The sequence below is a fragment of the Hypanus sabinus genome, chromosome 14 (genome assembly GCF_030144855.1).
Source record: "Hypanus sabinus isolate sHypSab1 chromosome 14, sHypSab1.hap1, whole genome shotgun sequence".
Classification (NCBI taxonomy): Eukaryota; Metazoa; Chordata; class Chondrichthyes; order Myliobatiformes; family Dasyatidae; genus Hypanus; species Hypanus sabinus.
In genome coordinates this window covers 46,922,747-46,946,828 of record NC_082719.1, presented here as the reverse complement: position 1 = coordinate 46,946,828, position 24,082 = coordinate 46,922,747, and the positions used below count along the sequence as shown (strand labels likewise).

At 41.6% G+C, this 24,082-nt stretch overlaps 1 protein-coding gene across 4 annotated transcripts in view; it reads left to right on the top strand.

Annotated features, from left to right (window-relative positions):
* The window catches only part of atp8a1 (ATPase phospholipid transporting 8A1), a 373,263-nt gene that overhangs the window by 64,157 nt on the left and 285,024 nt on the right, over positions 1-24,082 (top strand). For all 4 annotated transcript variants that reach the window (XM_059989113.1, XM_059989114.1, XM_059989112.1 and 1 more), the window contains exons 2-3: positions 4,209-4,323; positions 12,389-12,488. In XM_059989113.1, the coding sequence (XP_059845096.1) occupies positions 4,209-4,323; positions 12,389-12,488 (215 nt within the window). The remainder of the gene's footprint in view (positions 1-4,208; positions 4,324-12,388; positions 12,489-24,082) is intronic.

The following is a 24,082-nucleotide window of genomic DNA, read 5'->3' as shown; positions in this document are numbered from 1 at the left end:
ATCCTGCCTTTCAGATCTTCTCCATCAATTTATCAACCATTGATGTAAGACTCACTGGTCCATAATTTCCTGGGCTATCTCTACTCCATTTCTATCTCTACTCCTTTTCTTGAATAAGGGAACAAAATCTGCAATCCTCCAGCACCTTTCTAAAGATTTTCGGAGGATTTTTGATGATGCAAAGATCATTGTCAGAGGCTCAGCAATCTCCTCCCTCACCTCCCACAGTAGCCTGGGGTATATCTCGTTTGGTCCTGGTGACTTATCCAACTTGATGCTTTCCAAAAGCACCAGCATATCCTTTTTCTTAATGTCTCTATGCTCAAGCTTTTCAGTCCACTGTAAGTCATCCTTACAATTGCCAAGGTCCATTTCCGTAGTGAATACAGTCAGCCCTCCTTGTCCGCGAGGGTTTGGTTCCGGGACCCCTCGCAGGTACCAAAATTTGCGAATACTCAAGTCTCTTATTCAACTTGTCTCAATACGGTGGATCTTAGGACCCAACAGAACCCCAGACCTTATTTAACCTGTCTCAGTGTGGTGGACATTAGGACCCAGTGGCAGAGATCTGAATCTGCAGTGTTTCTGTTCACGAAAATAATCATGATCGCTATTGAAAATAAAGTGGAAATAATAAAGCGATCGGAAAGAGGTGAAATGCCATCAGTCATCGGAAAAGCATTAGGCTGCAGTCGGTCAACGATCGGAACAATTTTAATGGATAAAGCAAGAAAGGCTGTGCCCTGATGAAAGCTACAATTATTGCTAAGCAACGCAGTGGTTTAATTATTGGGTTTTGGCATTTTGGATTTTTGATCCTCACGTCAACTGGGCACGGTGGACAGCACACACGATAGCGGTCTGTCACTGGATCGAACTCGGGAAGAAGTTCCCAAGCCTGGCATTGAAACATACGTTCTTGTGTTTTATCTGCATAGAAAGGTAAAATATATACTACATACTAAGATAAACGTTTGACTAACTGACGCTAAATAATACTGGACGTACCTGTTCCGATTTACTGAGTAAGAGAACTTCTGATTTTTTTCGATCCTGATCTACGATAATCCACCCACATCCTCCCGTATACTTTAAATCATCTCTAGATTACTTATAATACCTAATACAATGTAAATACTGTGTAAAATATTTGTTATTCTGCATTGTTTAGGGAATAATGACAAGAAAAAAAGTCTGTACATGCTTGAACAACAAGTGCTGGAAGAGCACTTCCAGCTTTTTGCAATTCGTGGTTGGTTGAATTCACTCATGTGGAATTTGTAGATAAGGAGGGCAGACTGTACTGAAATAAAGTATTCATTAAGTACCTCTGCTGTCTCCTCTGGTTCCATACACATTTTTCCACTGTCATACCTGACTGGCCCTATTCTCTGACATCTTAACCTATTGCTCTTCACATACTTGTAGAATGCCTTGTGGTTTTCCTTAATCGTGCTCACCGAGGCCTTCTCATGGCCCTTTCTGGCTCTCCTAATTTCATTCTTAAGTTCCTTCCTGTTAGCCTTATAGTTTTCTAGATGTCTATCATTACCTAGTTTTTTTTTTAACCTTTCATAAGCTTTTCTTTTATTTTTGGCTAGATTATCAACAACCTTTGTACACCATGATTCCTGTACCCTTCCAGTCTTTGCGTCTCATTGGAATGTACCTATGCAGAACGTCACGCAAGTATCCCTCGCACATCTGCCACATTTTTGCCATACATTTCCCTAAGAACATCTGTTCCCAATTTATGCTTCCAAGTTCCTGCCTGATAGCTTCATATTTCCCCTTGCTCCAATTAAATGCTTTCCTAACTTGTCTGTTCCTATCCCTCTCCAATACTATGGTAAACTAGAAAGAATTATGATCACTATCTCCAAAATGCTTTCTCACTAAAAGACCTAACAGCTGACCAGGTTCATTTCCCAATACCAGATCAAGTACAGCCTCTCCTCTTGTAGGCTTATCTACATTTTGTGTCAAGAAACCTTCCTGAACGCACCTAACAAACTCTACCCCATCTAAACCTCTTGCTCTCGGAAGATGCCAATCAATATTGGGGAAATTAAAATCTCCCCCAACAACGACCCTGTTATCATTACACCTTTCCAGAAGCTGTCTCCCTGTCTGCTCATCGATGTCCCTGTTACTATTGAGTAGTCTATAAAAAACACCCAGTAGAGTTTTTGACCCCTTCCTGTTCCTAACTTGCATCCACGGAGACTCCATAGACAATCCCTCCATGATTTCCTCCTTTTCTGCAGCCGTGACACTATCTCTGATCAGCAGTGTCACAGCCCCACCTCTTCTGCCTCCCTCCCCGTCCTTTCTGAAACATCTGGCACTCTAAGTAGCCATTCCTGCCCCTGAGCCATCCAAGTCTCTCTAATTGCCGCAACATCATAGCGCCAAGTACTCAGCTCATCCGCTTTGTTCATGATGCTTCTTGCATTAAAGTAGACACATCTCAAATCATCAGTCTGAGCGCATCCCTTCTCCATCACCTGCCTATCCTCCCTCTCACACTGTCACCAAGCTTTCTCTATTTGTGAGCCAGCCTCTTCAGTTTGATTCCCGCCCCCCAGCAATTCTAGTTTAAACTCTCCCCAACAGCCTTAGCGAACCTCCCTGCCAAGAGGCTTGACATTGGATAATTCAAGTATGTGACAAATGGAATGTGACATCTGACTTAAGTGATATAGAAAACTGAAGTTAAATTTCACTATTCATATAGGATAAACCATGGAAAATATTTTGTACTTTAATTAAGATGTAGTGAGGTCAATTAAATTTAGATTTGAATGTTTTGTACATTAACAGGCAATTATCCTCCCATAGACAAACATTTTGTGTTCTCTTCCATTCTAGTGACAGTAATAAATTTGATGCTACCTGCCTCTGAGTGTATTATACATTTCTTGTGCAGTACTTCAAGAGATGTACAGTACTTTCCCATGACTAGGGAATTAATGGAGTGTTGATGGCTTTGTATGGTTGCAAAGTTTCACTTCAACTTAATGGTAGCTGAATTTCTCTTCAACTTAACAGTAGCTGTTGCCTATCTCTCTTAGCAAACTGTATTTCTCATTCTGATTCCAGAATCTGCCTTAGTTCTTCCTTTACCATTGATTTCCTGTCTTCTAGTATGTCCTAGGCATTTAAAAAATTCATTTTCAAGATCAGGCCATCACTAGCTAAGCCGATATTTATCACTCGTCTTGAAGTGTTTTATGATCGTAGAGGTATGATCTTATGGAAAGTAGGAAAAAGGATCTTCAGTCCACCAGTGTGCACCAGCCATCAATTTTACATTAATCGAGGGTTACTCACATTTGATCGAATGTTCTTGAGTAGGTGGAACTGCACCAGTGTTACTATTCATACCATGTGTATTGTGGATGGGAGGGGTGTGCGTAGGTGAGACCAGAAGGTAAATTGAAATTATCCCATATGACAAAGTTGCATAGGAAACTACAGTAGAGATTTGCATTTGAATATCATTATATAATTACTATAGCAGAGGATAGTTGAGACTTCAGTCCCCACAAGTAGATGAACTCAAAGAAGTTGTACTTTAATGCATGTGTATGGAGTACAGAAAATTGTCATTGTTTTTTTTAATAAAATTGATTCTTTTAAGACTGCTAAAACAATCTAGATTGAGGTTGTTCAGTTCCAGAGGTGGTCTCTAGAGTCAACATAATCAATTTTAGTATTTTCACACATCTGCTAATTTGCTTGGAGTACTACAACTTATCCCTTCCCTTAAACTCCTTTTCTTGGTCAAACTTTTTGTGAAGAAAATTGACGGACTCAAGATTAGGTGTTTTTGTTTGAGTCTTCGTTCTGTCTGTGTGATTCTCTGAAGGAAGCATTTGTTTTCTCACCTTATGCATTTGTCATTTGTTTTGTAATGTGCTTTTTATCAATGGTATTGCCTGTAACCATTCTCTATATCTATACCTTAGATAAAATTAATCACTTTTTTAGTGATTAATCAAGGAAACTGCACATAACATAGAGAAAAAAATTGTGCTATTGGAAGAGAGCCAACATTATTGAGAAGGCAGAGAAAAAGTTGGTATTATATATGCCTAATATCATTGAAAGAAGCCATTTATTATGTTCTGACAGAATTGTAGGCATTACCCAATATATAGGTCTTTAAGTCTTGAACATCTTACATTTTATTCCTTTTTATATAGGTTACGAGAAAGCTGAGGATACCTCTGAGAAAACTTCACTAGCTGATCAAGAAGATATGAGGATAATATTTATCAACCGACCTCAACTAGTAAAATTTTGTAGTAACCATGTCAGGTAGGATTAATTTTAATTGGCCTTTGGTTGAAAATCTAAATGTGTTGTTTTTGTTTGCTATCAGGGCTGATTATTCTTTGTGTAAATATTGCTTAGTGTCGTATATCATTGGGTTATGATGTTTCAGATCCATTGTTAACAGTGTTATTTAATACAAATTCATTTGATCAATATTTGTCATAAGAGAATGTGTCATACAAATAAATGGCTCTTGTATGAATTGAAAATGGTGCTTATCTAAATGCAAATTTGTTAGTGGGATAATTATAGTATTAAAGCTTTATTGCACTAGCATTCAACACAGCCAGTGAGCACATCCTGGCATCTTTACACAACCTTTTTTAAAAAAGTCTAAATTCTATGCTATTTTCCCCCATATCTTTTTTTGATTCTTTCTTCCATTCCAGTCTTCCCAGTATTTCAATGAATATTGTCATTGACCCAGAATTTAGAGTTGGCAGTCTTATTGTCATCGTTGACCTACAAAGGAAGAATTACACTTAACCTTTTGCACATCTTCCTATCAGTCTTCATTTGAACTTGTAGCAGAGCCTTTTTTGGGGTTGGAGGTAGTGGGGAAGTGAACACATTGCAGTTTGTAATTTGCAGCTCGATTGCCCACACTTTAAACACTCATATCTGCTGACTTCCAATGAAATCCCTGGCAAATCCTTGCACTCCTTGTTGGGTTCCTTAGCATAAATTCTGGCACGCTATATCATGTTCTGCTGCTGGACTTCCATTTGTATCAATAGCTTCACATGATTTTACAGAAGTCCCAGCTTTGATGGTCTTGTGCTGCTACTGCTGAGAAATATTCTAGGATGCACTGGGACACATCATAAGTGACGTAACCTGGGGTCATCGGGTGCTTCAGGTCTTTCAACATCAAGCATTCTAGCCCAGGCGACCCAGGAGGCGTTGATCAGGCCCTGGCTCGTGTCCTATTGGCATTGGTCCCAGGTCACATCTCTTGATCCGTGGCCACCTGGAGGCTTGCTCAGCAGCCTCAGTGACGGTCCTGATGGCACTTTCCTTTGGAGCCCCTGCAATGCCAAGAAGAAAGCAGTTTCTGCACAGCGAGCAGCCAGCAAAACTTCTGCACCCCACCCCTATCGCTTGCATTGTGCTGTACACCCTTGTCTCTGGCACTGCTCTACTCGCTCCTAGATTTTGCTTTCTTGCATTCAAATGCCTCCTCGATCCAGTCTTTCCAAAAAAACCGTCAGTTCTACCATGACCACCTGCATCAAGGTTTCTGACAATGGCCGCGTCAGGCCTCAGGTGTGATGATGTGATGAAGTTGTGGAACCTTAGTTTCTTACCAAGATTGACCTTAAGTTGCCAGTCAGACTCTCTGGTGAGCAAGCTTCTGGTGATCTAGGCAGAGGCTGTAGTTGGTCTCCAGCTTTGACACGGATTGGCGGGGGGGGGGGGGGGGGGGTGCCTACTGTTAATGGTCAATGAGGTCCTTTCTGTCATTGCCTTCAGCACCTGGTCATGGCGCCAGCGGTAGTGGCTTTCTCTCAGAGCTTTTGGGCAGCTGCTGCCAATGTGTTCCAGGGCAGGGAAGACATGATGGTGCTTCACTTTTAACCCAAGCAAAAAAAAAAGATAATGCAGGACATGCACACACAATGCTGGAGCAACTCAGCAGGCCAGGTAGCACCTATGGAGAAGAGTAAACAGTTGAAGTTTCAGGCTGAAGCCCTTCATGTTGAAGAAATCATTGTATTTAAGAAAATATTGTAGATCTAAAACAAAGTTGCTTTAATTATAAAACAATTGTTCAGTCAAATGTAGAAAAAAATGTATCTAAACTTGCACTGTTAAAGGTTTCACCAGCTAAGTGGTGTAAAGTGGAGGGACTATATGAAGTGGATCGAACCCCTTGGGTAATAGTTTACAGAGAGTACCTGCTCTTACTGACCAGTCAGTGGGCAGACTGAGATTGTCCATTTATGCATCTAAATTGCTGTATATTCCTAATTCCTGTAAACCAGTGGATAGGTATGGAAGTGTGGAACAAACACAACCCATAATTATTTGTTATTCTGTCAGAAAAAGCTTGAATTTGCAAGTAAAGAATAGAAGTGGTTTACTTAGTTTATAAGACCATAAGATATTGGAGCAGAATTAGGCTATTAGGCCCATCAAGTCTGCTCCGCAATTTCATCATGGCTAGTCCATTTTTCTTTTCAACCCCTGCCTCCTGCCTTCCCTCCTGTATCTCTTCATGCCCTGACCAATCAAGAATTTGTCAACCTCTGCCGTAAATATACATAAAGGCTTGGCCTCCATACCTGCCTGTGGCACTGAATTCCACAGGCTCACCACTCTCTGGCTAAAGAAATTCCTCCTCAGCTGTGCTCTAAGTCGACACCCCTCTATACTGAGGCTGTCTCCTCTGGTCTTAGACACTCCCACCATAGGTAACATCCTCTCCGCATCCACTCTATCAAGGCCTTTCACCATTCAATAGGTTTCAATTATGTCACCCCTCATTCTTCTGAATTCCAGTGTATACAGGCCTAGAGCCATCAAATGCTCTTCATAAGACAAGCAGTTTAATACTGGAATCATTTTTGTGAACCTCCTTTGAACTCTCTCCAGTTTCTGCACATCCTTTCTAAAATAAAGGGCCCAAAACATAAAACATAGATATCTGCAGCACATCACAGGCCCTTTGGCCCGCAATGTTGTGTTGACCATGTAACCTTCTCTAGAAACTGCCTAGAATTACCCAACTGCATAGCACTCTATTTTTCTAAGCTCCATGTACCTATCTAACTCCTCACAATACTCCAAATGAGGCCTCACCAATGTTTATAAATGTCAACATTACATCCTTGATTTTATATTCGAGTCCTCTTGAAATGAATGCTAACATTGCACTTGATTCCTCATCACAGACTCAACCTGCAAATTAACTTTTGGGGAATCCTGCATGAGGACTCCTAAATCCCTTTGCGCGTCAGATTTTTTTCTCCTTTTAGAAAATAGTCAACCCTTTTATTTCTCCACCAAAGTGCATGACAATACACTTCTGTCACTGTCTTCCATCTGCCACTTCTTTGCCCATTCTCCTAATCTGTCTGAGTTCTTCTATAGCCTCTCTACTTCCTCAAAACTACCTACCCCTCCACCTATTTTCATATCATCTACAAACTTTGTAACAAAGCCATCAATTCCATCATTCAAATCATTGGGATTTAATGTAAAAAGAATCTGTTCCAACCAGACCCCTGTGGAGCACCACTAGTCACCAGCAGCCAAACAAAGTCTCCCTTTATTCCCACTCTTTGCCTCCTGCTAATCAGCCACTGCTTTACCCAGTCTTTCCTGTAATACCATGGGCTCATAGCTTGTTAAACAGGCTAATGTGGCACCTTGTTAAAGGTCTTCTGAAAATTCAAGCACCGCAACATCAGCTGATTCTCCTTTGCCTCTCCTGCTTGTTACTTCTTCAAATAATTCTAACAGATTTGTAAGGCCAGATTTTACCTTGAGGAAATAATTTACAATAATTTTTCACCTCACTACTTTGGCTTTGAGAATTTAGTAGTTTTTAACATTGTGAATAGTGTGATTGCCAAGGATATTTTAAAACACAGATGTCTGTGACAGTCAGTTGTCAGTGTTCTGAGAACAGAACCTTAGCTTGAGATACTTAAGTCTTCCTCACCACCTGAAGCCTGATCTACCACACTGAGTTTGGCCTGTTAGTTCATTTGGTTCACTGTATCAATGGCATCTTGCCTGACCTGCTGAGTTCCTCCAGCTATTTTTTGTGTTGCTAACTCTAGCAAGGATGTGGTTGCACTAAAAATAGTGTAGAGGTTCACCTGTATGTGACTGAGAATAGAGCATTTAAGTTACAAGGAGGGACCAGATAAATAGGGTTTGTTTTCCATCGAGTGGGGAAAGGTATGTGGTCCTGAGGTATACAGAATTCTGAAGGGCATAGGTAGGAAACTTTCTCCGTTGGCGGGTAGCTAAAATTTGTTTATAGTCGAGGCAAGAGGTTCACAGAGGAGATAAAGAAGAGTTTTTTTTCCCACTCAGACATTGGTTAGAATCTGGAATGCACTTTAAGAGTGGGTGGTGGAGAAAGAGACTCACAACACTAATGAAGCACTTGCTCAGTAATGTACTGAAGGTCCCAAACTAACTATTAGTAAATGGGATTTGTACGGATGGATTTAGGGAGGGGTGTCGTTAAAAAGACCCTGTTCCTGTGCTGTATGACTCTTATGGTTCTGAATGTAAATTGGCCCCCATTCATGGTATAACATCCTGAATGATCTCTCCTGCAACTTCAAAGGATACTGGTGCTGAAGTTTGTCAAGATACTTTTTTTTCTCTCCAGTCCTTCTGAAGGATCACTGCCCAAAATGTTGACTGTACTCTTTTTCCATAGATTTCGCCCGGTCTGCTGAGTTCCTCCAGCATTTTGTGTGTGTTGCTTAGATCTCAACTATATCTCATTTTTCATCACTTTATTAGTTCCAAACAGACGACTTACAGTTGCATTGAAACACATTTGTCTAAGGCATTTTGTGCTTTGTTCCCATTTGCTTTGCTTATGCATGCTTTGTTGTGTTGTAGAAAATTTTGATAAGTGGGTTTCCATGCCGTTGTCAGTCATTACATCCGTTATTTAAGTATATAAGGAACAATATCGAGTTGCAAAATGGATTCTTGTAAGCTGTTGCTACACACATTCTACTGATTTGCTCACTGCCTCTTACACCACTGGCATTTAGGGCAGCAATGAAGCTCATCCATCTCTGGCAGTGTTTAGGGCTTCCTCCTTCGAGTCAGCAGCTTACTCTCAGTTTCACTACCATCATACAAGTCCCGGATGGGACTCTGGAACACCATCACACGCAGATACAGAAGGATTTTTCCTTGCCGTTCTGTAACAATTCTGCTTTTCTAGTCAGGGTTGTTCATTCTGAGCTGAGCCACTGGAACTGGGCTTTTAGTCTGCCCTCTACCCTTTGACCTGTTTGGTATGGGTGAACCTACCAAGAGTCAAAGCATAAAGCCCTGACTCCATAGCTCTCCAGCTCATCGAAGAATGCAAGCCTCCAAACCACGACAAAGCTGTGGTCCTCTTGAAGGTCCACTGACTTGAGTACCTGTGAATTGTCCCTATTTTGCCTCTTGCTGCTCAGTCTGTTCTGTAAACAGACTAATAATTTGCCTTTAATTCATCTGTCTCTTGTGAACAACTCAACTAAATGCCTTCTGGAAAATCCAATAAATAACAGTCAACTGCAATCCCCTATTCACAGCTTTTGAGTTTCTCTTCAACAAAGAATATTTATCAGAAACTATCTATTCTCGAAAGTTTTCAAGATATTGTAGACAACGGATGTTAGGCTGACAGACATGAGATTCTGGTTTTCTCAGTTCCATTGTTCACGGAGAAGACTCATTTATGAAAAATCCAAAGGAATAATTTTTAAATCAAGAGAACTTGTGGGATATTATAGTTTTGGCATTGGGAAGCTTCTCTGTTACAATCTTCAATCTCCTGATGAAAGCTATCTTTCCTGGGGATTCTCCACTTCATCATTTTCTTCTTTATGATCAAATATGTGACTCCATTTTTGTTTTTTTGGTGACATCTTGCATGTTCTCTTTTGTCCGTTATCCAGCAATTTCTGGATTCCCAGTGCAACTATTCAGCACTTGTTCTGCGTCTTTTCTGTTTTGAGTATCACCACTAATCATTTTTGTAGCTTTTGATTCTTTGCAGTTAAAGTGCTGATTTTGCTATTACTTCCACAATTTTTCTTGTGCTTTCTTTATGCAGTGCTTTTGTGTGCTTTGTATAAATTCTCCCATTATTGTCAATATCTGATGTTTTATATTTGCCCTAGTTTAAGTAAGGCAACTAAACTTTCAGATTAAGTAAGCCCCTTATCTCTTGCTGTCATAAAGTGTCTTTTGTTAGTGGAGTTCTTCTCTTGATACATGATCTAGTTGTGCATCACACTTCTATTTGTTTTTTAATCTCTCTGGAACTCATTCTGGAGGTGAATTCAGGCAGTAAAATTCATACTCTCTTAAAGTAAGAAATCAGTAATGATATTTAATATGAAGAGACTTTGTAAACATGGAATTCTATTTCGAGACAGAAAGTTTCCTGCTGGAAGCATTCAATTCAGACAGCATTTGTGGAAGAAAAGCTGCTGTATGGCCTTTTTATTTTGTTTCCAACACTTTCAGGTTTTGTTTAGATTTCCAGCCCTACCATTTTTTTTTAGCCAGCTGGTGGTGTAGTGACGTCCACACTGGACTTCAAGGTGAGTGGTCCCAGGTTCAAACCTAGCTGACTCCTTGCAAGGTTTCCATCTGTGCTGGATTGAGTGTGGAACTAGCAACTCAGCCTTGTAAAAAAAAAACAGACAAATGCTAAAGAAGTGGCAAGGTCGCTGTCTGATGCACCACAAGGTACAAAGAGGAACAGCAACAATTCCTTTTTGCTTTTCCCCTTTCCTGGATACACCTATGGCCTGCCAATTCTTGCTCCATGCTAGCCCTTTGGTGCTGGCTATCTTTCCATCCAGATGAAGGGTGTCAACCCAAAATATTGACTGACCATTTACCTTCATTGGTGCTGCCTGATCCACTAAGTTCCTCCAGCTTTTTGAATGTTGCTCTTTAATTTCAAAATTGATTACTGTGCTTTTGAATTGGTTCTTTTTCAAAGAATGTTTCTCGCTTGTTATGGATATATGTCCCGAAGAACATCATATGTCTAATGATCTTTAAAATTGTCTAATTATCTTTAATTGTCTTTTTAAAAAAAAAATGGTTTTGTATATTGCCTCTCACAATTCAAAGTTACTCCTGTTTTATTTTCCTCTAGATAGTTGCTTGATGTTATAGTTAACTCCTTAACCCTGTCCTGTTCTGGTACTAGTGTTCTGTAAAATATTCAAGTTGGTTTAAAACCCCTACTTTTATGTCCTGGTTTACAATCTTGGAGAATTTGAATATTTTTCATGTCTTTTGACTAAAAGTTACATCATTACTGGATTTCAGCAAGCCTTTAAAAATGATGACCACCTTTTATCATCCGAAAAGGGAAAATCCACAGCATAGGATTTTTGGATGGCTTTTTTTTTTCAGATTGGTAGGAGGCACAATTACCCAAATGGTGGCTACAAAATTGGTGATCGTCTAGATTTGTCTTTGCAGTGATCTTTTGACGTTTTGTCAATTGTGGGACGTTTATCAAAATAGATTTCCTGCCATTTCTCAGAATTAAGCCACTATCCTTCAAAAGCATGCAGATTTCACATTTATTTTTGTGTAATTCATTTAATTGTTAATATACTTAACCAAGCTTCCACATTTGACCTTAAGTAATGTGACTGACAGAAGAGATCTAATACCTAATTTTGAAAGTGGTTGCTCTCTCCTCTCATTTTATCGGAAAGATTTACACAGAAATTAGTAGTGTATGTTAGAGTCTATTGCTTTGCATTCAGCTGTTATGATTTTAAAGCAGTGTCAATTTATTAGAACTACAAACGGCTTAAATAAATTATTTTGTAAAGTGTGACAGAGTGACTGATGCATTTAACTTGGGTTCAGGTACATTCTGAACAAGGGAGTGTGCAGTAGTATTGAAGAAACTGGGTGTGGCTAACACGAGAGGGCACAGTTTTAAGGTGTTTGAAAGTAGGTACAGAGGAGATGTCAGGGGTAAGTTGGTGAGGGTGTGGCAATGGTGGTGGAGGCAGATACAATAGGGTCTTTTAAGAGACGGCCGGATAGGTACGTGGAGCTTGGAAAAATAGAGGGCTGTGGGTAACCCTGGGTAATTTCTAAAGTAAATATATGTTTGGCATAGTGTTGTAGGTCGAAGGGCCTGTATTGTGCTATAAGTTTTCTATGTTTCTATGTGGTTAACTATTAAAACATCTTGGATTTATACCATAGTTTGAGAATTTAGCAGATTGTGAATTGAAGCTGAACTATAAGGGCCTGCAAATGAATAGTTAAGTGGATTAAGCATCTTGACTTTTTCTTTGTTTCTCTTTAGCACTGCAAAATATAACCTGATTACATTCCTGCCAAGATTCCTTTACTCACAGTTCAGAAGAGCAGCAAATTCATTTTTCCTGTTTATAGCCCTTCTCCAAGTAAGTTGTTGGTTTTAATAATTTATAATCATATTTTCCACTTTCAGAAAGTGATGAAAAATAATTGTAGCCATTATTGGAATGCCATTCTTCCATGTTACCCATTTACCTCCCCTCCAAACACTGAGATATTCAAGCTTATCCTTCTGGTATTTTTGTACTGACTGCTTTTAAAATACTGTTCAAATACTTGTCTGAAGAGCTTGAGCAGCTAGGTTGTGAAGGAAATGGCACATCCAGGCTTTCTACTCCATGTGCACCTCGATGATAAAGCAGCACAGTAAAACTTAATGGCAACTTAATGGAACATAAGTTTATTAGCTAAGTTGTAAGTGATAATACCAAATGCATGAAGTAACTGCAAGTCACTGTTTTCTGCTATTCAGGCAAGTTAGAATTTAAATGATATATGTAAATATTTATTTAAGGAAATGTGAATTGAATGAGGAAGTGTTTGCACAATTAAATAATGTTGACACAATTTTACGCCACCCTGACCAGAAATTAGCTGAGGCACTGACTGTGACCTATTTAGCGTAAACATTTTAATGTCAGGCACACATGGCACTGCATTTTCATACTTAATCTATAATGAAGCCAATTTGAAATCTAAAGCAAGTTTACATTTGGTATGGGATGGAGAGGTCTTGTTGAGAGCCAGAGTGACAAATGCAGCTAGAAAGGTCCTGAAGACATAGTTTATATGTTCCATAAGGGGAAATTGGCCAACATCTTAGTAAGCGTTAATGCAAGCTGCATTTACTGTTCACGTTTGTACTCTGTGTTGAATTTGCATATTCTGCTTGTGACTGTTTGGGTTTGGTCCATGTCATCTTGTTTTTTTTCTTGCATCCTAAGACTTGTGGGTTGCTGGCTGAACAGGACACTGGGGGAGGGGGGATGTTGTGACTCTGATCAAAGTCACCAGAGAGACACTAAAGCTGGTGATTTACAAGTGTTCATACATTATACCAAGCAGGCATCATTTTGGAGAAACACTTGATAGAAACTCCCAAACCCAACAGTATATCACATTTTTATACCCTTAAGATCAAAGGTAACAGGGGATTCAATGTATTTCAGTAGTTACAATGGCATTGTTTACTTCATACTTTGGGTTGATAAATGGTTCCTTTGAGATACATTGTAATTGCTAAGATGCCTCTTGGTCCAAACGTCTTTGGGAGAAACTAATATAAACATTCTAAAATCTTTTGACAACCAGAGAGCGAGACATCTGAAATTAATGTTGTCAGGGTTGCCTCTGAGTACATAAATATGATAGGTACACAAAAAATATTGATTGCCTTTTTCTGTGACCATGTTTGATATGCTAGATGATAAATTCCTCTTGGTTCCTGGACAGAATTCTGTCCCAGGAAAGCCAAACTTTAAGGAGGATCTAATTAAGTGGGGCAGAGAAAATGCCCTTCACTTCATATCCCTCATCTAGTTACTAACTTGGCTACCTATAAGACTGCACAGAGATAGGACTGAAGCAGTCCAGAAATTTGATCACATTCTCTGAGAGCCAAAACTGTCAATAGTTATTCTGTGGGCAGGGTCACAGCAAGGTAACTTTGTTACAGGTTCACAAGCAACAGTTCACATTCCATGCCATGATATTAGATTATCAGATCGATCTTGACAACCGATCAACACACACAAAATGCTGGTGGAATGCAGCAGGCCAGGCAGCATCTATAGGGAGAAGCACTGTCGAGTCTCGGCCCGAACGTCAACAGTGCTTCTTCCTATAGATGCTGCCTGGCCTGCTGTGTTCCATCAGCATTTTGTGTGTGTTGATTGCATTTCCAGCAACTGCAGATCTTCTTGTGTTTGATAACCAATCGTTTTGATTGATCGACAGGTGGTCTATATTCAAATAACTGCAAAGACTTTGCCCTGTTAGCACCTCCTATCAGACTGTCCTTTCAATTGCTGGCCCAGCTTATTTGTGTTCACTCCCCATTCAGCTGGGGTGGCTGTGTTTCAACACTGATAGATAGATAGATACTTTATTCATCCCCAAGGGGAAATTCAACATTTTTCCAGTGTCCCATACACTTATTGTAGCAAAACTAATTACATACAGTATTTAACACAGTATAAATATGATATGCATCTAAAATCAGCCTCCCAAAAAGCATTAATAAATAGCTTTTAAAAAGTTCTTAAATAGTTTACTAAAGTGCATTGAGTGGTAACTTAAGCTCAGTCCTAACTCCGGCACTTAACATGTCTTGCCCCTGGTGGTTGAATTGTAGAGCCGAATGGCGTTGGGGAGTAATGATCTCTTCATCCTGTCTGAGGAGCATTGCATTAACAGCAACCTGCCGCTGAAGCTGCTTCTCTGTCTCTGGATGGTGCTGTGCAGAGGATGTTTAGGGTTTTCCATGATTGACCGTAGCCTACTCAGCACCACACTGTGTGTGGTTTTGTCTCTTTCTGAGGTTGTGAAACCCTCTCTGCCTTAACTTGAATCCCTTCCCATCTATTTTCCCTAATATCTTTCTATTCTGATCTATACAACTAATCATCTACCTCCAAGAACCAACCTACATTACAATTTATAGTTACTGTTATACTTTAAAAAAATCTTTATCCACAACTCAGTTTCTCTCTCTCTCTTTCTCTCTGTCGCTCTTTCTCTGGCTCTCTCGCACTCGCTCTCTCTCTCTCTCTCTCTCTCCCCCTCTTGCTCTCCCTCCCGCTCTCTCCCTCGCTCTCTCCCTCGCTCTCTCCCTCGCTCTCTCCCTCGCTCTCTCCCTCGCTCTCTCCCTCGCTCTCTCCCTCGCTCTCTCTCTCGCTCTCTCCCTCGCTCTCTCTCTCGCTCTCTCTCTCCTCTCTCTCTCTCGCTCTCTCTCCTCTCTCTCTCTCCTCTCTCTCTCCTCTCTCTCTCCCTCTCTCTCTCCCTCTCTCTCTTTCGCTCTCGCTCTCTCTCGCTCTCGCTCTCGCTCCCCCTCGCGCTCCCCCTCGCGCTCCCCCTCGCGCTCCCCCTCGCGCTCCCCCTCGCGCTCCCCCTCGCGCTCCCCCGCGCTCCCCCCTCGCGCTCCCCCTCTCGCGCTCCCCTCTCGCGCTCCCCTCTCGCGCTCCCCTCTCGCGCTCCCCTCTCGCGCTCCCCTCTCGCGCTCCCCTCTCGCGCTCCCCTCTCGCGCTCCCCTCTCGCGCTCCCCTCTCGCGCTCCCCTCTCGCGCTCCCCTCTCGCGCTCCCCTCTCGCGCTCCCCCCTCGCTCTCCCTCTCGCTCTCTCCCTCGCTCTCCCCCCTCCCCCTCCCCCCTCCCCCTCCCCCCTCCCCCTCCCCCTCCCTCTCTTCCCCGCCTCTCTTTTCTACGGTCGCGTTTCCATTCTCTTCCACCTGTGGGTCTATTTCCATGAAGTGAGGTCAGATGTGACTCAGCAGGCTGTTGTTCATCACTTAGCTTCTCTGTTATGACTGGTGACTTGAGCCTTTGTTCTGTCTGTGAGGGCAACAAGGTGAGCCGTATGGTTTAACCAGAGTCCAGTGTTTCACCTGGCTGCTTTGCCGGGTCTGCGCAAAAACACAAGTATCATCTGTCAGAAGCACCAGCTGTGGTCCTATCCCCCTGGGAGCAAACCCTTCATTTTCAGCAGCTCTTTTATCATGACTTGGTCATGGGAAAATTATCTTCCTCTCCCTCTCGCTCTCTCTGATCAGCAATGTGTTGCTGTTGTTTTGCTCAGCCCCTTAACATTGTAAGATGGTTACAGAGGCCCTTTACATACTGGGTGAGTTTTTCCCTATAAGTTCCAGGTTCAACACATAATCACTCCATAAGGAAGTCTCATTGCTTGCCCCATCAATAATTCATAGAGGTTCTGACCCAGCAGTTTGAGGCTGCTTGCAATCTTATCAGGATTCTTGGCTAGACATCAACACATGTCATTCCTGTCTCTGTTATAGTTTAGCTGTTATAGTTCATCCTTTCAACCATAGAAAGCATCTGGCCCAGATGGGGGTATTTGACTGAGTACTAAAGACTTGTGCAGATCAACTGGCTGGAGTGTTCACTGGTATCTTTAACCTCGCACTTCAGCAGTCTGAAGTATCCACCTGCTTCGAGCTGGCCTCAGTTTTACCAGTGCATAAGATGAATGTGGTAAACTGTCTGAATAACTATCATCCAGTAGCACTTGTATCCACAGTGATGAAGTGTTTTGAGAAGGTTGTGATGGAACATATCAACTCCTGTCGGAGAAGTGATTTGGATCCACTCCAAATTGCCTACTGGAGCAACAGGTCAACAGCAGATCCCATTTCATTGGCTCTTCACTCAACCCTGGTACATCTGGACAGCAAAGATGAATACATCAGGATGCTGCTTATCGACTACAGCTTGGCATTCAATAACATCATCCTGTGGCGACCCACTTTCTGCGCAGGCGAACTGGCTCACAAATAGCCAGCGTGCGGGGAGAGACTTTGGTAATGCACCTTTGACATCATTTCCGCCCGGAGAGGGCGGGCGCGAGGGATTAAATGCCAGCTCCACGAAGTTTGAACAAACTAGTCTCAAAACGACTTACCGACTGTGTGTCGTTATTTCAGCGCTGTGTGTAGCACATCGCTACAATCCCCGCAGAACTAATAAGCTTCAAGATTTTGGCCTCAATACCTCCCTCTGCATTTGGATCCTCAATTTCCTCACTTGCTGAGAACAGTCAGTTTGGATTAGCAAAAACATCTCCTCCATGATCTCCATCAGGAAGGTGCACCACAAGGTCACGTGCTTAGTCCCATGCTCTATTTACTTTACACCTATGACTGTGTGGCTAAGCACAGCTCCAACACCATATTTAAGTTTGCTGAGAACACCACTGTCATAAACTGAAATAAAGATGGTGATGAGTCAGCATATGTGAGGCAGATTGAAAATCTGGCTGAGTGGTGCCGCAACAACAACCTCTCACTCAATATCAGCAAGACCAAGGAGCTGATTATTGACTTCAAGAGGAGGAAACGGGTGATCCGTGAGCCAGTCCTCAGTGGGAGGATCAGAGCTGGAGAAGTTCAGCAGCTTTAAATTCCTCGGTGTTATCATTTCAGAGGACCTATCCTGGACCCAGCAATTAAGTGCAATTTCTGTTAAATAAGTGGCTTTGGCCAAAATAGGATTTAATTTTTTTAAAACGTCGTAAATTGATTTCAATTAATGCTGTTTACAATATGACAATATTGAATGGTAAATTTACTAAAAATTGTAAGCCAAAGCAATATGAATAAAAATATAGCCTAAGACACAATTCTAAGACAAGACTTCAAAGAAAAATTTTTCTTTCTAAGTGACATGATCAATGCTGTTTTTTTTTGCTGCACTAATTCTCAGTTCTGGGTCGAACTTGAGATAAGCACACATGGATTTCACCTTCAACTGAAATGAGACAATCTCTATCCTTGCTCTTGATACTTGTTAAACAAGAAAAAGCTTTCTCACACATGTAAGAAGTTGAAAATTTCAGCAAAAATGTTCATTGCTTTCCTATGAATGGCAGGATACTCTTCTTTCACGGAACTCCAGAACTTGTCCAGGGGAAGGTCAGTAAATCTCATCTTGAGTGCATGATCAGACTGTATCTTAAAAAGTTCTTCTCTCAAAGTGAGGTTCTAAGGCTGAGTAGAAGAATCTGAGAAAGGGTCCCTCACCCAGTCATACACTTGTGTTGAAAAGGAGGAAAAATACTATTCAATTTTGTTCTGCTATTCTTCAACATGGTTTTTAATAACACTCGATACTTAATGATATCCTTCCTCATCCTCAAGCTCAAGCAGCAGTGGAAACATTGCAAGATTTCCTTTTTGCAGCATGATACTTCCAAATATTCAGTTTCCTTTTATATCTAAGAATTTTGTCACTTGAATTCAAAACATTTTCTCCAGGGCCTTGCAGAGACTTGTTCAACTGGTTCATATGTTGAAAAATGTCTGCTAAGTAAGCTAGTTTCTGCAGCCATTCTTCATCTTCGAAGCACTCAGCAAAATCTGGCCTATTATGTTCTTGAAAGTGCTCCTGCAATTCACCTTTCAGCTCAAACTCCCTGTTGAGAACTCTTCCTCTGCTTAGCCATCATATTTCTGAATGTAGCTGGTGATCGGAGTGCTCTTTGTCCAGGTTTTTAGTTTTCAGAACATTCTCGAGTGTACTGGTCTTTGTTTAATAAAGGTAAACATTTTTGTAGCATCATCCAGAATGTTTTCATTTCATATCCAACAGCTTTTGCCACCTGCACCTCTCTGTGAAGAAAGCAGCGTGTTGTAAAAATGTCAGGATTTTCTTTTTGTTAAAAAAAACACAAGAGAAACAAAACCTCTCATGGAGCCAGCCATTTATGTGGCACCATTAGCACAGACAGACTTTTTGTTTCCGGATATGAAGACAAAATATTGAATATCTTTGTATCTTTCGGACAGCTTTTTGCAACTGAGAAATTTTTGGTGAATTTCACCATCATTTACAAACCTTACAAATGTTACAACATGACATTTATTGGTAAAATCTGTTGCCTTATCAACCTGGATAGAGAAGCTGTTGTTTTTCAATTTGACAGAAAAACCTCTTCAGCATCATGTGACACGTCATCAATGCGTCGACTTATTGTACTGTTTGAGAGTAAAAAATTTTCAATTTCTCATACTACATCTTGTCCTAGCATTTTATCCACTATAATTTCACATGCTGGCATTATTAGGTTCTCAACAGCTGTGCGGCCTTTCCTTTTCTGCATATTAAATTCTACTGCTAAATAACTTGCTTCTGGAACCTTTTTACTGACTGTGACTTTATTAACAAATGCTTTACTCTGTTTTGAGATTCCAACAGCCGTTTAAAATAATCAGCACTGTTACATGTCATGTGGCTGTGGTTTGTAGTTCAGTGTCTTTTCAATTTTCCTGGAGCCATTGCTGCATTAGTAATTTGCTTGCCACAGACCAGGCACAATGGAACAGGACAACTTCGATCACCGGTCCATGTAAAACCTGTTGATAAGTAGCTTTCATTGAAAAGACGGCCTTATTATGTGTCTGTTGTTGCACCAGTGCCGTGAAATGACTCAGAATTGTCCATAAGCCTAGGCCTAGACTCCTCTTCCATCTCACATGTCCTCTTCAGAAATGGCCACGTTCACCCTCAAACGTGTCTGTAAAATACAGGGGTTAATAATATCCCTGTGTTCATCGCAGCCCAAGTTGGGCGAGTCCATTCAATGTTTGGAAACCGTACTTCACACTCCTTGTCCTCCCCTCTGGACTCAACCAAATAAACAAGGTCCTACTGTACATTGCCATAATGGCCCCTAATGAGATTACTACTGGAGTTGTTCACCACTGCGAACGTGCACATCGTATGTTGTGCTGTTCAAAAAACAATTTTTTTTTTTAAGTTACCATCTCTCGCAGAAACCCAGTTGAGAAACCCTGGTATACTGACTGGCTGGTGAAACAACAATCCCCCGAACAGAAAATCTTTACAAAAAGTCATGGATATGGGCTAGCCCATCAGGGGTAAAGCCCTCCCACCATTGAGCACCTCTGCACAGTGTTGTCACGGAGAAGCAGCATCTTCATCAGAGACCCCTGCCATCCAGTTCATCCAGTTACAGGAGGCTCAGGACTCAGCACCAGATTAGGAACAGTTATTACACCTGAACCATCAGGCTCTTGAAGCAGTGGGGAGAACTTCACTCACCCCATCACTGAACTATAGACTCACTTTCCAGAACACTTCATCTAATGTTCTCAATATAATTACTTATTTATTTGTTATTTTTTTTCCTATTTGTATTTACACAATTTATTCTTTGCACACTAGTTGTCCACCTTTTTCTTGCTGTCTTTCTCTGATTGATTTATGGAGTATACCCTCAAGAAAACTAATCTCAGGGTTGTATTATGGTGACATGAATGTGCTTGGATAATTTACTTTGAACAGGTGCCTGCATCAGAATCACTGCTCCTGAGGGGGATTTTTAGTATTCCCTGGTGTTTTATTTTCTTCAGTACACTCTGGACAACAAACATGTGCAACCAATACAGCTCACAGGCTAGCCAGTGTAGTCACAGCCGATCACCAGATTCTGGAGCCAGGATGATGTCTATGAGTTACTCTGTTAGCAGTTCCCAGAGGTGTGAGCCAGATGCAAGCAAGAATGTGGTCAGGTGAAAATAAACCCAGTTAAAATAGAGGGGAATTTACATAAACCCCATAAGCAATATCCCAAAATGCACGAGCAGTATCCCATATTGTCCCATGCATTTAGTTTTAACCAATTTGTGTATGTCTTTAGGGTGCATCTGGTGGGTTTTGATCATTTCTTCTAACTCTGGTGGGTTTTGATCATTTCTTCTAACTAGCGCCATAATTCTGCAATGCAGAAATGCAAATCTAAGTGAGGGCAGTTTGGGTAGAATGCTCTGCTATTCCCCTAGGGTGAAGGGCTTGTGGGTGGAGGTCTGTGTGGCTGGCTGGGGTCATCAGGGTTTTGAGCTATTGCTGTCTTGACTGTATAGGTACCATTCTGACATATTGTACTGGATATAACCCCTCCTCTTTGTAATTACTTTTCCACTTGTCCAGCATTTCCCAGTTTACCTCATCAGCTGCCCAGTGAGCACACACCCGCTGGGTCATATCCCATTTACCTCTCAGTCTGCCCATATCACTGTAGTGTTTTAATTGTTCTGCCTGTTTTTCACCCACATCTCTCTGTAGGTGTTCAAACAGTTGCTTCAATCTGTCCACTTGTACACTGTCCACTGTTCCCTGTATTCATCCCTTCCCTTCTGTAGCTCAGCTGTTTGTTCACTGTGATTCCAGGCTCTTTGTTCTCTCTTGCAAGTATACGTGACATGGAGTGACTTCCCCCCTTGGTTTTCCCACCACTGCCAATGTTCCTCCAGGTCCAGGTCTTAACCCACCCGGCTTTGTCCATTCCCTGTTCAGCCTTCTCAAGTTTAAAGAGTAGATAATCTCAGTTTTCTCCACTTCATAACTGAACTGATGATGTGACTGTATCCCTTATCTGTAGAAAGTTAAATATTTCTGTACTATTGCCCATCTTACACTTTGATTCCCAGGTTTTCCCACACACAGCCAGGCACACGTAAGATTTCTCTGAGTATACATGCACTCTCTGAGACCCTGAATGGTATCTCCACACCACCTAAGAGTTCTTCGCCGCCACACGGAACGTAATCCATTGCCCATCGAATGACTGTACACACACGCAATGGCGTTATCAATGGTATCTCCCCCACTACCCAAGTGTTCTCAGTGGTTGAGCTACACTTAATCCGTTGCCCATTGAATGACTGTACACACATGCTATGGTGTCATGAATGGTCAGTAACCACCTTCTGCAACTGGTGACCCTGTCTTGACAAACTACCCAGCACTGGCTGGTAGCTGGTCCCTTTCACAAAACACACAGACACGTGTACACGCGGGCACAGACACTTTCACACACAGACGCACACTTTTATATCTACCAGTTCAGCTCTGTGCCATGTCCTTCGATATTCCGTGATCATTGACCTAAAACAGATCTGAGTATGGGTGCTTCTCTCTTTTTCAAAAAAAATATACAAACCCCTTTAGACTGCTGATGTCACTGGTGATACTGTGGGTAACAAACATATTCCAAATGTTGTGACTGAGTGAAGTCACCAGAGAGGCATTGAAGCTAGTGATGTAAAAATCTTTATTTATCACAACAAGTAGGTATCATTGAAGAGACACTCTTGATAGAGGCTCACAAACCCAAAGGTATATTACATTCTTATCCCCTTAAGGTCAAAGGTAACAGTAGGTAAGTCAAACATGAGGAAATCTGCAGATGCTGGAAATTCAAACAACACATACAAAATGCTGGTGGAACACAGCAGGCCAGGCACCATCTATAAGGAGAAGCACTGTCAATGTTTTGGGCCGAGACCCTTCATCAGGAAGGGTCCTGATGAAGTGTCTCGGCCCGACACGTCGACAGTGCTTCTCCTTATAGATGCTGCCTGGCCTGCTGTGTTCTGTTACGTCCGTAGCCCGCTCCTTTGTGAGAATCGCAAGATCATTGTTGGGTTGGGTCAAGGGGCCCAGGAAATGGGAAAAGAGACGTGCAGGCTGGCTCGTTTCCCCGGCGATGTAAAGCTATGGGACATGGCCATTGTCTCTTGGAGACCAATTTGTGGATTGAGCTACTATACTATGTGAATGCCCTCAGGCAAAGTGGGCTGGTTGAGGGAGAGAGTGCACACCCCCAACCTGATTGACATCTATGACCCTGCGAGTCAGGATAAAAGAGGGTCTGTAGGAACAGTCCCTCAGACGCACCAGAAGATACGTTAAGCGACCACGTAACAGCAGGAAGTCATCTGAATGAGGTCACGTGCGTTCAATTCCGTGGCTGGAATTGGTGGCTGGAACCACGGAAAACAGCTTTTAGCTAACAACGGGGGAATCCGCTCCCCAGACCCAACGGATTGGCATCATAAAAGACCTGGGCAAGTTTAAACGGCATCGCTCTTAAACCCAGCAACGCTGCAGCTTGAACGAACTGATAGTGACTGTTATCTTTCCATCGGACAATACATTATCCCCTAGACAACGATAGAGCTATTTCTTATTGGTTATTATTATACCCGTGCTTTAGATTTACTATTGATGACGTATATTATCTGTATCTTTGCATTAATCTTATTTTTGTGCCCTTTCTCAATAAATACTTTTAAAAATAGTACCATCAGACTCAACGGACCTCTGTATCTTTGCTGGTAAGTGATCCAGTTACGGGATTTCATAACAGTTCCACCAGCATTTTGTGTGAGTAGGTAAGTCAATACCGTTTCAGGAGTTAACAATGACATTGTCAACCCAAAGTTTGAAGTAAACAAATTGTTCCTTTGAAATACATAGTGGAAGCACATTGTAATTCATAAGGCACCTCTGACAGTCCAAACACCTTTGGGAGAAACTGGTTGACACAAATATTCTTAAAAACATTTGACAACAGAGAACCAAACACCCAAAATTAATGTTGTCAGGACTGTCTCTGAGTACACAAAAACTATTGATTGCCTATACCTGTAACCATTCTAGCAGACCGACATCTGTCTGGTCTGCCAGCTTACACTCAAGTCGCAATGGTGCAAGTAATTCAGCCATGTTGCCTAGTTTGCTGCAAGGCAATTAAAGCATCCCCATGTCTTAATGTTTATCTCTTCAATATGCAATCTGTGGAGCTGCCTGTGCTTTTAACTTCAATTTACTGCTTGCGATTTCCAAAAAAACCTGAAGGTTATTTGCAAGCTTCCTGAATGTATTTCTGTTTACAATAGAAATTGGAGTCTGGTTCTTGTCAGAATTAATATCTGCTATGTTCACCTAACTCCAAAATACTCCCTATCAGAGAGTGTTTGATGTTTGGTGTAGATTCTGCTCAAAGGGCTGTGCTGTAAACTCTGATTGTTTGCTGCCACTGGTATGGTGCTGCCCAGCTGCCCATAAAATTGCTGTTTAGTTTGCCTTCAGAATAACAACCAACTTTCCAAAATGATAGATTGCAGTCCTGGTAGCATCATTGAA